This window comes from Acanthaster planci, linkage group LG05, assembly GCF_054643075.1.
Source record: "Acanthaster planci isolate LZ-2023a linkage group LG05, COTS_SCS, whole genome shotgun sequence".
Classification (NCBI taxonomy): Eukaryota; Metazoa; Echinodermata; class Asteroidea; order Valvatida; family Acanthasteridae; genus Acanthaster; species Acanthaster planci.
In genome coordinates, this window is record NC_141781.1 from 6,019,345 (window position 1) to 6,034,096 (window position 14,752).

Here is a 14,752-nt window from a genome sequence, read left to right on the forward strand (position 1 = left end):
ATTCGATTGGGGACCCTGAACAATCGAGGACAATAAGGTCCCCGGTTGACAGAGGGTCCCCGATTGACAACTGTGTACAAAACATGTGGGTGGTCTTCTGAAAAAGTTCAAGTGCAAACAAAAGAGGAACAATAGGGGGGTGTGGTTTTTTTTAACAAACACCACATACTTTCGAACGCTTCTTGAAAACAGAGACGAAGAGTCCCCTCGTTAAAACCTTGTAGCCTAGTTGTGGTGCTTCCGTCACACTCACAGTTGACATGTTATGTTTAAATTGGACAATATTTGCTTGGACCAGTTAGTGGGGGGCACACTTCAACAAATGGTCGCACCGCTGAGTGTAGCGAATAAATCCATGGCACGTGATCGACAACCAACAACTCAGATGACATCAACTTTTTCTAAAACCCTCATCCTCGCTTGATTACAACATCCTTTTCAATGCAAGGAATTTATTGTCCTTTCAATAAACCTTCCTCTGAACTTTACCCAGAATTTCAAAAAAACAGAGTGATGAAAGCATTTGAAAACCATTCAAACTATTGCCGTATCGAATCGAATCTTTATCGTATTAGTATCAGATCTGTTGAATCATGACTAAACGCTATTTTGCAACGGCCAAACGCAATACGTGGAAAAGAGCTCATAGGCCTGTATTTGTAACATGCCAAGCAATGATAGTTGCAGAGAAATCAACACGAACTGAAGACGCTCTTGACATTTTCCCGAGGCTAGAGGAACTGGCTAGTAGCCGGCGGCGAAGCCCCGTTTACGTCTGTCCGAGTGAGCTTGAATAACTTGCCCCGGCCCGACGAGAATTCCCTGGGCCGCCGAGAAGGATGAGGTCAACTCCATGTTGTGGCCCATGGCTTTCAGTCCTTCAACGAGGTTCTACGAAAAACATAGCACAGTGAAGTACATTATGAGGTGGTTCCTGGACCTTATGTGGCTACTTGTGGTTTCATCATAAATTATCACTTCCGACTCCTAATGGTCCAGTGACTTGCGTAGGTCTTATGCATGCATAAGGTGACAGCCATGAAATTGCACCGAAAATAAATAGGGAATGGTCCAATTTACTTGAGGGGAGGAATAATGATATACTTTCCCAGGTTACAAAACTGATTCACGCGTTCGATGTTAGTAACAAATTAGCTACTCGATAAAGCAAATATAGAAAGTAGTTATCAGATTTTGGGATAGCAAAGTGGACGACAGAAGGCCATGTCTGAATAGTAAGTTATCACTAACTTGTGGGAAGTCCTTTTCGTAGTAGATCGTGCTTTTCCAGGGACTTCGGAAGGCATACACTCTGGGAGAATCAATTATCTCGGAAAGGGACGACTTGTTACCCCACAGTGAACGAAGAATAAGCTGTTGAAATTAAGAATAATTAGAAACAATCCAGCAGGGTTTCCCAAAGCCTAAAAAAACTGAAACCGTTAATTGCACAATCTACACTCCAATATGGAATATCAATATAAGACATACAGAATGTCCAATACGGAATAAACTTGTCTCACCCATGCATTGGTAGACATAATTCTCGAACCACCCGACGATCCCAAGATCCCCAAAACTCCGTTCTCATCAGCTACGATGGCAGGGCTCACGGTAGACATTGCACGGGCGCCTGGGACAAGCCTGTTTGCTTCCCACCTTGGTGACCGGCCGTTGTAATAGAAGTTGCTCATGTGGTTGTTGAGAAAGAGTCCAGTCTGGTAGGATAACATTCTGCCGCCAAAGCTGGTGGAAATTGAAGTAGTGTTAAAGCATAATGGGTCTGAGATTATTTATAGCCCCAGTATCACAGCAGCAATGTAATGTTTAAAAAATGATAATAACTAGTGTAGTGATCATACTTGCGTTAGGATCAGTTGCCATACCAAGTTGGGCGCTACCAGTAAGCAGCAAAGAGGGTGGCGGTCCAAGTTTGCACAGTTGCTTAGCTTCGGTAGCCACAGCAATACGGACATTAGCACTTACTATTTTCCTACTGATGTAGTCAGAGACACAGCGTCTCCCTGCTCGGTATACACGCTCAAGTGGCTGCTGTCACCGTCCATGACGTCCCCACTGAACATCTTGTCCCAAGCTTCCCCGTCAGCGGCTTGGTTAACGTTTGGCCCCGGGGTGGCTTTGTTTACTCTACCATTCGGTGAAGCGGTCCCAGGAAGATCGTTGAACGTGTCGTAATCCTGGCCAGATGGGTAGGTGACGTAGGTGTCGTTGATCATGGAGCAGATACTCCGGGCGTACTCCTTGGACGATATAGCAGCTATAATCTTGTCGAAGATTGAAAGTTTGGTAAGGTTAACCATGGAGGTAGGTCATGGGTTAACGAACGAAAAAGAGGAGTGTCGTGCGGTGTTGCACAGTAAGAATCTCTGCAATTGCCATGTAGTGTGTTACTACGATTTGGCATTCAGCCTGGTTTTACAGACATCGACAGTAGGTGTAAATGCGTTTTTGTTTGAGTTTCAGGAGGCAGGTTGCCCTTATATCTTAAATAGCTGGTTCCTACCTGGTGGGAAAGCAAGCATGAACGCGACGTTGTGACGATAATCGTGCTGTGAATTCGGACAAACAGTTTATCACATTTCATCACCAGCGAATTTCGCTACAAACGTTATGTGAAATCAAATTCGCTACGCTTTCGCCTTCGCTTGAAGTACGAAACTTCCTTAAAGCTGATTTACAATCGGTACAAAAAAAGAAACGAAGACGTAAATTCCCTATGTCTTGGCAAGTAGGCCTTACACAATCAAAAGTGGCGGTATTCCCACATTGATGAATTTCGCCGCTAACATGTGACAAACAATTCTTTGTTTCTCCCGCCATGTCAGAGTAGTACGAACCTTTATGAAAACAAAACGATACACTTCCAAGGAAGGCGATGTGATTCCTGGAATATCATAATATAAGCTCAATGAGCAGGGGTAGTAATCAGAGCACATTACTGACCGACTTGCACTTTCTACTTGACGCTATGGCCTTTTTACAATTGCTCTTCTTGGGGACTCTATAGTTATAAGTTCTCCAATTAAAAGCCAGTACGCATTGCCAAACAACCCACGTATTTCCAAGGAATTGTCTGACCTAATTCTGGGTGAATTGAAATTTCGGAAAAAGATGGGGGGTATTAATAGCCTCCGACTGCGATTTAAATTAATTCGAAACTTAAATACTTCCGACGAATCCTTTGAGAAAACAGTGAGAAAATACTTGCTTTATCATTTTCGGCCTTGCTAAAATCTCCGTTGTGTAGTCGCAGACCGGTGACAAAGGTACAAGCCTCAATGAAATAGTGATACAATTTCAATTTGCCCTCGTATGAGCTGAAGTCCAGGGTAGCCAGGTCACACTCTGCAAGACGAAGACCGCCGACACAAATTCATTCCGAGACCTGAAATACGCTCCCATCATCCGTTATTCTCCCCCAACATGTCCTAACATTGAGAAAAACTGCCTTGTTTGGCATTTGCCTTCAAGTTTATCGGCACTTGAACATGTCAAGAAGATTATAAAGCTTCCGACCAAATGTCTGATACAAAAATGCTACAGAGTGTATAGAATCCCCACATCCAATTTCCGTTTGAAAGTACAGGGGTATGAACTTTGTTTATGACCCTTCTACGCTACTGTATACTGCATGTATCCTCATTATTTTGCATGCTTTTCGATGAAAAAAGCTAAGACTTGGGTTGTCATGTCGTTCAGGCTAAAAATAAAACACCATACAAGGCATGTTCGAAAAATACGAATCATAAAAATGCATAGGGTCACAGGTAGCTTCCTCTGTCTACAATGTTCGATATAGTGGATATCTTTTTAGGCATACCGTCCAGAATGCTAATGACCAACAGCAGGTGATTGCCACAAGATGTAATAGGCGTCGACATCACGCGTTGATGACCTTCCCTCATGTTCAACACCACAGGCGCTTGCAGTGTGACATTGTAACTAGTCAAATCTTCCAATGTCATTATACCACCTTTATGATGAAATTCAAGAAACCTAAAATTGTAGTTTCAGTTTTGCTGACTGAGATAAAAATACATGTGTATTGTTCAGTGTACAAAACTTTCTCTGATATTAAATTTACATTACATGTCAATCAGGGAAGTCTTTTGTTTTAATTATGTGTTTCCAGTTAAACTTGCAAACCTAAAATCTCAAGCTATAAAAATTTCTGAGAAGGAGTTGCTCGTTGAATTATTGCAATTATACGAATTCTATAATTACTCACGAAAGAAAAGGAACTTTAGCTTAGTAAAATACCATATATTCCAGCAGGTTTTGGGCACAAATAAATTTAACATTGAGGGTTTTCCCCTCTGATGGCATCAGTGTTTTGCTCATGAATATGTGAATTGGCATTAGCATAAAACTCAAAAGGTTCCAACAAAAAGTAGAATTAGGCTAATTGAAACAAAGAGGTGCACTTTCAACGGCTGTAGCAAAATAATTCCACTGTATAGCCCTGTACGCCACCACTACCAGCCACTAAATACACCCCTACTTGCCACCACATGTTTAATAGTCCAGCTGCAGAAATATTCATACATTTAAACGTAAATAAAATGATTTGTTGAGATCTTCGACTAATTTCAAATCCCATCTGCTCTTTTTATACTCACTCACTACACATCAATTTTCGAACCAGTCACTCATATTGAAAAAGAAATCAAACGAGCACAAGCCATTTTCAAAGTCGTAAAACGTTACGTCGTTAGAATGTTTGTCATGTGAGTGTTTGTTTTTCTGTCTTTAAAGAAGCAACACAGATCGACCCTTTCCAAGTTTTTGAACATCACTCCCCAGAGTACTATAGGATGTTTCACCTTGTTCTTGGATATCATGGACAAGTTTTTGGCCAACTTCTCCACCGTATAAAACCGACATCCCTTCGTCAGCGATGGCACGCAGCGTCTGCACTAGACTAGCTGGAGGCGTGAAGATATCACCCGTCTTCATCAAAGATCCGTCAGGCTTCGTGTACAGTTCCCTGAAGGAATAAGAAAGGGTTAACTTGTTCATGGCACTGTCTTCAAAGGAAGGCAACTTGTTTCCAGGAAGGTCACCCGCCCCTAGCCCTCGCCTAGAGGCGTATCTAGCGGGGGAGGCAACTTGCCCCCTCCCCCGAGGGAAATTTTTGAGGATTTTGTTTTTTACAAAGAATGGGTGGGTAGGAAAGAAAATATTCAGCCAGTATTCTTGTCAAATAGGCCCTACTAGCACCAAATCCCTTAAAAAAAACCAGCAAATAAAAGCAAGGATGTTGGGACCGTGGGTAAAGCTTTTGATTATTTTTCTCTTCCAACATCTTGTTGAATGAGTCCGAAGCTGCATTCGCTTTTGGATACCCCTCCCACCACCACCAAAAGCTGGATACGCCGCTGCCCTCGCCCCATCCCTGGACACGATCTGACTGGAGCAGCACGTGGCCACTTTGCCTCTCGATGTTTGTTTTGTATCAACCATCGATGTTTCAAATGTGAATTTGCAGTTTCAGTTTTTCAAGCATACCAAGAGGTTACATTTTTTAATTTGGGTTCACTGGGCTGGGCTAAATTCGGCATGGCCTGAACAGCTGGACTGCGGCCCAGCTCTTCTATAGGCACTGATCTCGTTTCCACGGTTCGGTCTGGTTCGACCCAAAGCTACCCGCCAGACTTCCCCCCTCTCAAAAAATGAAACCAGTACTTCCACAATAAATTTCCTAATCCAGCTCATCTTACATTGTACGGTGCTATGACGGGGGAAATTCCCTTGTCTTTCATAAAATACCACCAACAGCTCAGTGGTGTATCCAGCGGGGCCAGAGGAAAGATGATTCTTTAGGGATGTGTTGCCATTTTAAAGTTTTATTTCGTATTGATTCTTTTAGGAATTGAAAGCATCAACATTTCAAATAACAGTACCAGACCAATAACTGGGGTAAGGATTCTTTTACCCATGGGAAAAATGGACAATTTCTTTTAGGCAGAAATTCCCATTTAACCACGCCTGCAAAGAAAATGTGGACACGCCATTACAACATCTCCTTAACCCAACCTTAGAATCGGCCAACGGTCGAAATTCTTCCTGAGATTTTTTAAGCAGCGCGCAGTGTGCCAGGCGATCGGGTAGCCGTTTTGGGCCATGTCGATGACCGGTGCAAAGAGGTCTCTCCACGGCAGCACGCCATACTTCTGATGCGCCGTCCACAATCCGGCCAGCTCACCCGGTACAGACACGGCTCTAGCTCCTGTTGTTACGAACCATACGCTAGTTTGTCAATGGGCTGAGTGTAAAATTGGTTTGCATTGATCAATTTTATGCACTGCAGAGATCACTCAACGAATTAAATACTATGCCAGGGAATGGTGTGGATGTAACTTCAGATTTACCTTCGAACTAACCGAAGCATGAAATCAACCAGCGACCTGCATTAATAAAGTGCCAGCACTCCACAAACTGCCGCAGTAAACGATTGAATTTGAAAACACATGAATATTCTGATAAAACTTAGTTGATTATTGTTTAATTAATACTTTCAGATGGATGTAGACGCATTTTGGTGTTGAATATTTTATGCAAGTATGCCACAAGTAGGCCTAAGTGGTGTACGTGAAGGGTAGGTGCTAATAACTTTTTGAGGGGTTCTTTTTGGGGGGGGTAGTTAATGAGTATTTACATATTCATAAGCAAAATTGGGACGTCATCATCCCAGGAAAGAAGCCTCAACGTTACATTCGTTTGTGCCCTAAATAGTCCTGTATTTTGAGATTTTGCAAGACCGAATTTTCTCTTTATTGCTGTTTGTGTGCATCTTAATAGGCAACCATTGAAAACCCGTTCTCGGAAATGTTTTCAGTAAGTTCATTTTGGCTTCACAGTTGGAACAGAAAAACCTATGCAATGAACTTTGTCTTCCCTGCATGACATCCAGCAACAGTGCCCTCAATTGTCCAGGACAGTATGGAAAAATGTAATAGTTTAAAAAAGTGCACAATTAATTTAATCAATTAGAAACGTAAAATACTTTTCATACATTGAACATACACTTTAAACATTTTAAGAGTTGTGTTTTCCGAATATTGTATTTTTCTTAGAATCAGTTATACCGAATTTGGCTTGATCTGTGTCATTCACGAACATGTCGAAATGCGACGCTGCCGGTGCAGCTTCGGTAGCAATGATGGTCTCCGTAGAGCCGTTCTTACTGTGGACGACCATGAACAGACCCCCACCGAGCCCCGAGCTCTGAGGACTGGCCACGCCCAGGCAGAGGCAAGCTGTTATTGAGGCATCCACGGCCGAGCCGCCAGCAATAAGAATGTTCCTGTTGAAAAACATTAGATCTGAAGTAACAAAGGCGTTTCCAAGTTGCACCCTAACAAATGGAACAATGAATATAGAAAATATAGAAAAGCAAAACAATGTGAATTGATAGCTCACTAAAAAGGGTTTATCATTTGAGGGATTAAGGATTGAGTACATTGAGAAATCGAAGCGAATGATTATTTTTTAGTTTCTTACGAATGATGAGTGTCTTGTAAGTATTGGAAGAGCGTGCACACGTTTCGCTCTCTGACAAACTTGCCTCCACTCTTTGGAGACTAAGTTGGTTCTTGTCTCAAATCAATCGCCTTTCTCTATTAGTATTATTTTTATTTTATTCCTCATGAGTTAAAAAAAAGAGAACCCAATCACTATTGCCAAAAGGCAAACAGCCCCCCAAAAGTCTTAGCAACAAAACAGACCAGCAGATAGTCCCGACGGGACTGTAGAGAACACCAGTTCAACTGCTTAAGTCGATCGAGGTAGGGCATCTCCATTCTCCTCTATCGGAGAATAATTCTTGTCGCCCGTCTTTGGACCTGCTCAATATCAGCAACCAATCCCTGTGTTAAGTTACCAAACGGGCAATCCATATTCTAAAATAGGTATAGCAAGCGATTTGTAGAGGAAAAAAACAAGCATGTGTGGAAAGACCTTTAGCCACACTTGAAATAAAACCAAGCACCTTATTAGTCCTAGACGTCACGTACTTCACGTGGCTTTCCCAGGTTAATCAGTTATTTAAGAATACAATGAGGTACTTTATTTCATTAACAACCTGCAGTGGACCAGAGTGTAGGATGTATATACTTTGGGTCGATAACCCTCTTCGTCGTTTGTAAATCTAACCACTTTGTTTTACTGTGATTAATTTAAGTTTCGTTCAATTACACTGGCACCATTCAAACATTCTGTCTAAATCTCTTTGGAGAATCATCTCGTCGGAGGATGAACAAATAGGACGATACAACACAGTATTGTCTGCAAACAATACACAGGGTGAGCAAAGCAAACCTAGAAAACCGTTAATGAATATGTTGAACAACAGTGGGCCCAGTACACTGCCTTGGGAAACGCCAGAAGTTACTATAGACCAATCAGAGTAATGACCCTGAATGTGGACCCACATATTACGACCCTGCAGGAAAGATTTACTCCAGTGCCGCAGTCTTAGTCCTACATCTCCTGTGATATTAAAAAGACTTGACAATTTGTTTAACAGGATGTCATCTGCCATAGTGTCAAAAGCCTTTGAAAAATCACAAATAAACGGCATCAACCATTTGGGCTTCTCGACAATCTAATGTAGATGACCAATCATAGACAACATTCATTAATTGGGTCACACAGGATTTCCCTTTTGAGACTCCATGCTGGACTGGGGTCATCAAGTGATTATCCTAGAGATGATCTTGTATGGATTCAACCAATATTGATTCCATCTCCTTTAATTACGCACTTTTTATTTATTCTCATTCAGCTCTGAGTTGATGTTGTGAGCAACATAGAAGATGTTGGTTTGAGTTTTGTCGTCAAAATTTAAGAAGTTAAATGACCGTCATGTCGTCATGTGTGATCTCACTGTGATCTGCGATATACATGTACAATGCATGCACTAAACGACGCCTTTTGCATGGAGCCGGAGGCAGCGTCGAACGTACCGGTAGCGTTGTGTGTGTGGAGGGCCGACTCAGCCAGCCGTCCTCGACATGTTAATGTGCTATATTCAGACGGGTTTCATGAGTATTTCTGCATGTTGTTCCCATAGCTGAGACCTTGCTTGAGCTACAACTCTTGGACAAGACATACAGTAGTTAGGCAGACCGGCCCATTTGATTTTACAGGTATGTCACGGTAAGACTGGGATTTTATTTATTTATCTGGTCACTCATGCGTCATATTTAGGCATTGTTTGAAGTGGATTGGACAAATGCTTATCAACTTTTGTATCTGTAAAGTAAAGCTACGAAACAATCAAACGAAATAGGCACAGGCCTGCACCTTTTTAAAACTGAGTGTACAATTGACAGGGTCTTAACTTTAATCTGTGGTCAACGTTGGATTCATTTTTATTTCCGACTGGTACTTCTATAGACCGATACGTATTTTACATGTATATTCGACCGCGGAAGGAAAGCAACCCTAACCAGTTTAAATCAGCATAATTTCCAGTCTGGGTTATGTTATTCTTATTCTACCCTACTCCTCTTCACTATAGGTTGCCGCCTCGCGAAATCAATATCTACTGCTTCTCAATAAAGAGAATAGGGGCCGTGGAAAACGACTGGCTCCAAGACACACCCACACTTACCGTCCCATCTCCGAGCACAGTCCTATATCTGTAGCTACAGCACCCCTTCTGTACCACCCTATAGGCGATGGGCGCTGGCCGGTATGAGTTAGCCAAACTGCATCCCTTATCAGGTGCGACTTATTGACTATCAGTGCAAGAACAACTACGGCCACAGTTAGGAGGAGGGCTAGTGCTCGATGTTTTCCCCATTCAGATTTCCTGCACACCAATCGAAAATATTGAGATGGATTCAAAAGTGGCTGGTAATATTTCTGCTCACATTGATACATGTTTCAATATGATGTGTTGTTATGATCTTGCTCGTCGAGAAAAACCGGTTGTTTCCCACATTTACCTGTCCAGTTGCTGGTCCTTTCGGTTTGTAGTTTTGAACATGATCTCAAAGCAAGTAACATATACGAAAAACGGTGTTTGGCCGACTGTATCTTGTCTGAGTCCTGTTGCCAGTTGTCATGAAGACATGGTGCCAAGTCGCCAACTGACTTTGTTCTACTCTCTACGTGCAATATCCCTGCGATTCACCCGGTATTTCTGCCTTGGCGCGAGGATGTCGATTGCCTCGTTCCCAACTTCACGGATGATTGGCCCTCGAATTACTGACGCCGTAATAACGTTGACATATGAGACAATCTAGCGGACACGTTTTATGAGCGCTTTTGTTCACATTCCACAGTAAAGTAATATTTATGAGCAACTTGATACAGCACGTAAGCCTGCGGACGAGGCATATTCATTTTTGTGAGTCGTTAATTGTCCTCACGCTGTGGTGAGGGTAAAAATGAATTTGTATTTTCTATTGGGTCCTGAAGGCCAATTTGCACATGAATGCAAATTATTCTAGGTTGGAGCGCGTTTAACCAGTTGCAATAGCGTGACCGTTCGGCGTTGGCTTTACTTTTGAAGGTTTCACATTCATGTGACCCCGGGGGGCAAGCATGTCATGATTTTCTACAAGAACAGAGGAAATCAACAAAAATCACTGCTCAAAAAAAGGCTACTGCAAATTTGAATACATTAATTGACTGAATAACAAAAGAATTCCACCAGACTTCTCGTTTCCGTCACCAAAGCTGGACAGTGTTCAGCCCTAAACAATAAGCAAAACTTAGTAGAGGGAGGAAACTTACGTGAGTTGTCGGTAGAACGTGTCACGTGATTTCTTTGGCCCAATGAAAAAGAGACGGTATTCAAGACAGTGATTTGACAAGTAAATATATTACCAGCCTTTTTGAGGCATGGCAGGCACAATACGAGAATATGAGGGCGCTGTTTGATTTGAGTGAAATATTTTGCTCACTCCAAATTTACCCATCTGAAATACCACCTTGGCATGTGTCTGCCATGCTTTGGCATGAGTTTAATCCCGACGAATTTTTTTTTTGTTGTTGTTTGTTTTAGTGTTTTGAAAAAAAGTTTTTTTGTAGGAGAAGGAGAGGGGGCTTTTCACCGATACATTGACTAATGAAGGAAGGGATTTTAGGTATCAGTGTAAAAGTGTCGTTCAAGATATGTGACCAATGGGCCTTTCAAAAAAGTTTTCTTGCGCCAGTTTCACGAACACCGCCGTGTGATAGCATGTGCCAGGATGGATTTGACTTATTTTGTGCAAGATTGAAACCATGGTATCCAAAACATAGGCCTACAAGTTTTGTATTCAGCATAGCAGCATAATGTCACATGAAAGTGCCTCGTTGTCTTTAAGAATAATTTCCTACCCGTTTGTAAAATGACAATTCAACTTAAAGATAATGTCGGATGTATTCGAAATGTAAGGAAAGATCCAGAACCAAAAGATCCAAAAATTTTTGGGGGGGTAGCATACGTTGTTAGAAATTCTTCACTATTACTTTGTGTGGTTTGTTAGGCATCAGGTTAACTTTCGGGCTTTTTAAACCTTTGGAAGAAAGGATGAACCAGTCCCCCGAATCGCCTTTGTAAGTATCTTTCAAATACATAAAAAGGAAAAGTGCGTCTTCTTTCAGGGGCATGGCCCCTGTTGGACCCCCTCCCCCCTCGCAAATGTCCGAACGTTTGTATAAACCAATAAATACTGCGTGATTCCTAACGCAATGCAGCCTTTTCTTCAAGATGTTTTACTTTCAAAGTTGTCCTTCCTCATTGTTTCCAATCAAGGTTGAAGGGGATACGCAGCTGACATACTAATTGTCTGTAAAATTGCATCCATCGAACAATATTCCATAATCTTTTAATCAGCTCAATCTTCCCCGTTTGTATTCAAAAATTCCAATTCCACATTTATAACATGCACAGGGCTCTGTGAAAATTTCATGAGATGTACTATGCATGTAAAATTATCTTACTGAGGACTAAATATTTTAATCCAATTAGGCTCTCATCAAAATTGCATTTCATACAAATAAATACTTTCACTAAATCACAGATGTTTTCAATGTTTTTCTGTTATTTTATTTTCTTAAAAAGTGTCAGGCCATAGGCCGTACAGCTCAGGCACGCAGGCCTTTGTACAAAAACGTTTCCACGAAACCAGGTCCTGAGAGGTCATGACGTTTTTCGTTTCCACGTGGTACGAAATCAAAAGCACTTCTGCGTAGCGCCACCAACGGTACAAAGGTGGACAGTTTTTGAAAAACCCGCATAATTGGTCCTTATTTTAATCACATTGTTGCTATTTTATTCAGAAGTCACAGCGCCACTTTACATAAATAACTTATTACTTAGATACCACGTGAGTATATTAAACTGCATTTCCCATTTTTTCACCACCGTTGGGGTCGCTCTTTAATCAAAACCTGGCAAAAACAGCAAACTCAGACAAACTGCCTCATCACTAGACCCTCTGCAGTCTCCTGACGACGGACAGAGCATATTGCTGAAACGTTGAGTACCATCGGTTCTTTTCGGAAGCCACATACTCACCAAAGAGATATATCTGCAAACCTATCTAGTCTACACAAACTCAGATATGCACGGATTCATAAAGATATCAGATTCCACAATTTCAATATCATGACTATCATATATAGACCACAGTGAGTCATTTCGAACACCTCAGACACAATAAGATAGAAGCTGCCATTTTGAAACTATTAGTTGCAGACCAGTAGATAAGCTGCCGTGTGATCAATAGACCCACTTAAAAGAATTCTCAGAAGTTTCTCAGGTGTTCAAGACAAATATCAAACTTATCTAATTCGTTTTGCTTTCCGTTTTTAGTTGCTTAAATGATGATTTTTTTTAAAGATATTTTCATCCAGAGATGGTCACCTCTATAACAGCCCACCAACATTTTCAAGATTGATGCCTACACTCCGTTGCAAATTCGAGCAAAATGGAGAATCCTGTGCTGACCAATGTTTTGAGAAATACAAGCTGGAGGTCCTGGAAGTCGACTCTGTCTTCACTGTCTATAAACCATCCATGCTCTACCAGCAGAGAATTTGACAGCATGCGAATTGTGATTTGGTCTATGCAGGTAATTTGAGGACCGTTTACTGGTCTGCATCCCATAACGCTCCAGTGTAATTTCAGAGGTCTTGACTGACTGCGAAGGAGACTGCACCCGAGACTACGGGAAGTGGTTGCACGGAGCAGCTAGCCAGTGGTTTCCCATTTTCAGTCGAAGCCAGCAAAGGCTCTTTATTTGAAATGCATTTTTCTGAATACAATAACTGAAAATGCATCTTTGTGACCCAATCACTTCATGCTCAGTTTTGTATTTTGGGTATTTTGGCGTTCTTTTGGTTTTCAAATTTCTTTATTCATGAGCAATACTGTAATATATGTAAAGAAGAAACCCTCAATTTCCGTTGTTTTCCGAGCAACATTTTTGCTTGAATAGACATTGTGCTCCTGACCTATATGTCATTTTCTTCGGTAATTCATTGTTATACGACTGTATAGCAATATGTCGATGAATAACATTTTCTCAGAAATGTCATTGAGTATTTAAACGATTGGTTAACAACTTCGATGAAAATAATCAGGAGTGAGATTACTGCAACAGCGCCCTCAGTTGTCTGTAAAAGCATGGCCAATTTCAAATGACGACTCTAATTACAATTTCTATTCCAACAAGTATTAATATGACGAAAGAATAAACAGTCGCACAGTGGCACCAATTACGCGTAAGTCTAACTTTCATTGCATAGACCCTTCGAAACCATTTACATGCATTTTAAATAGTCGTTATGTGGTGGCCCTAAAGCGACATAACTGGTCAAAAATACACAATGCGACACTTTAAGTTAGTTCACAAATATTTTAGCGACCTTGCGAAAATATTTCCGGCATCGCGAAAAATTCACGACTGGTCGCAGGTTGTGCATTTCACGTAAATACTTTTCTTAAAAACTTAAAGGATCAGTGTGCATCCTGGAATAGCCGATATACTATGACAACAGAGCATGCTACACAACGAATCAGGAATCCAATCGTTATGCAAAATGCCCTCAATCACCTGTTTCTTTGAATACCCTCCAGCTACTGAAAAAAAAATCAGTGAAAAAATTTATAGTTTTGACTTAATATTCACGATGTCTCAAAAATATTCACGACTGCGTTGTGAAAAAATTCACGTCAAAAATACTAACAACCGGTTGCAAATAAATTCACGACGTCCTGAAAATGCCCACGACCGTAGTGAATGAACTAGCGACGCCACAAAAATATTCACCACTCATATGCAGCAAGGTATGAGACGGAGAGAAACCCCCCCTGCTTTATGTTGGTCATTGTCTCGCAGGAATCTGGGGAATTCCTTTCAGACATCTTGGGTGATGTGTTAAGTAACAATAGTCTGGAATGTGTATAGGGGTTGGACATGTTGGGGGGGGTACCCCGCGGTCTCATTTCTTGCTGGGTATATCACCACTAGTCGAGAATAAATTTGCAACATCGCAAAACATATTCAAAATTCGTTATGTCACTTAAGGGCCTACATACTATTCTCCCCTCAAAAGCATGGTTTCCAGACTTAAAGGTTTAGTCTATCTGAGAGGATCTGAATGTCCAGTAGACCTTCGATGACGTCACCAAAACAAATCCTGTTTCTAACATTTTCAAAACTTTCCGAAGTTTTCCAAACGCATTTCCGCAGACTTTCAGATATTATTGTCAATGTTCTCAAATATA

At 41.4% G+C, this 14,752-nt stretch overlaps 1 protein-coding gene across 1 annotated transcript; it reads right to left on the reverse strand.

Moving 5' to 3' along the window:
* Positions 1 to 404: 404 nt before the first annotated feature.
* Positions 405 to 10,231, reverse strand: LOC110989061 (glutathione hydrolase 1 proenzyme-like). Its single transcript, XM_022253170.2, has 11 exons — positions 9,975 to 10,231; positions 9,638 to 9,838; positions 7,110 to 7,327; positions 6,058 to 6,250; positions 4,845 to 5,008; positions 3,842 to 3,994; positions 3,230 to 3,366; positions 1,987 to 2,285; positions 1,524 to 1,746; positions 1,252 to 1,374; positions 405 to 891 (listed from the first exon to the last, which is right to left on the reverse strand). The coding sequence occupies exons 1-11, from the start codon at positions 10,013 to 10,015 to the stop codon at positions 745 to 747; spliced, it is 1,899 nt and encodes a 632-aa protein (XP_022108862.2). The 5' UTR covers positions 10,016 to 10,231; the 3' UTR covers positions 405 to 744.
* Between the last annotated feature and the right edge of the window lie 4,521 nt (positions 10,232 to 14,752).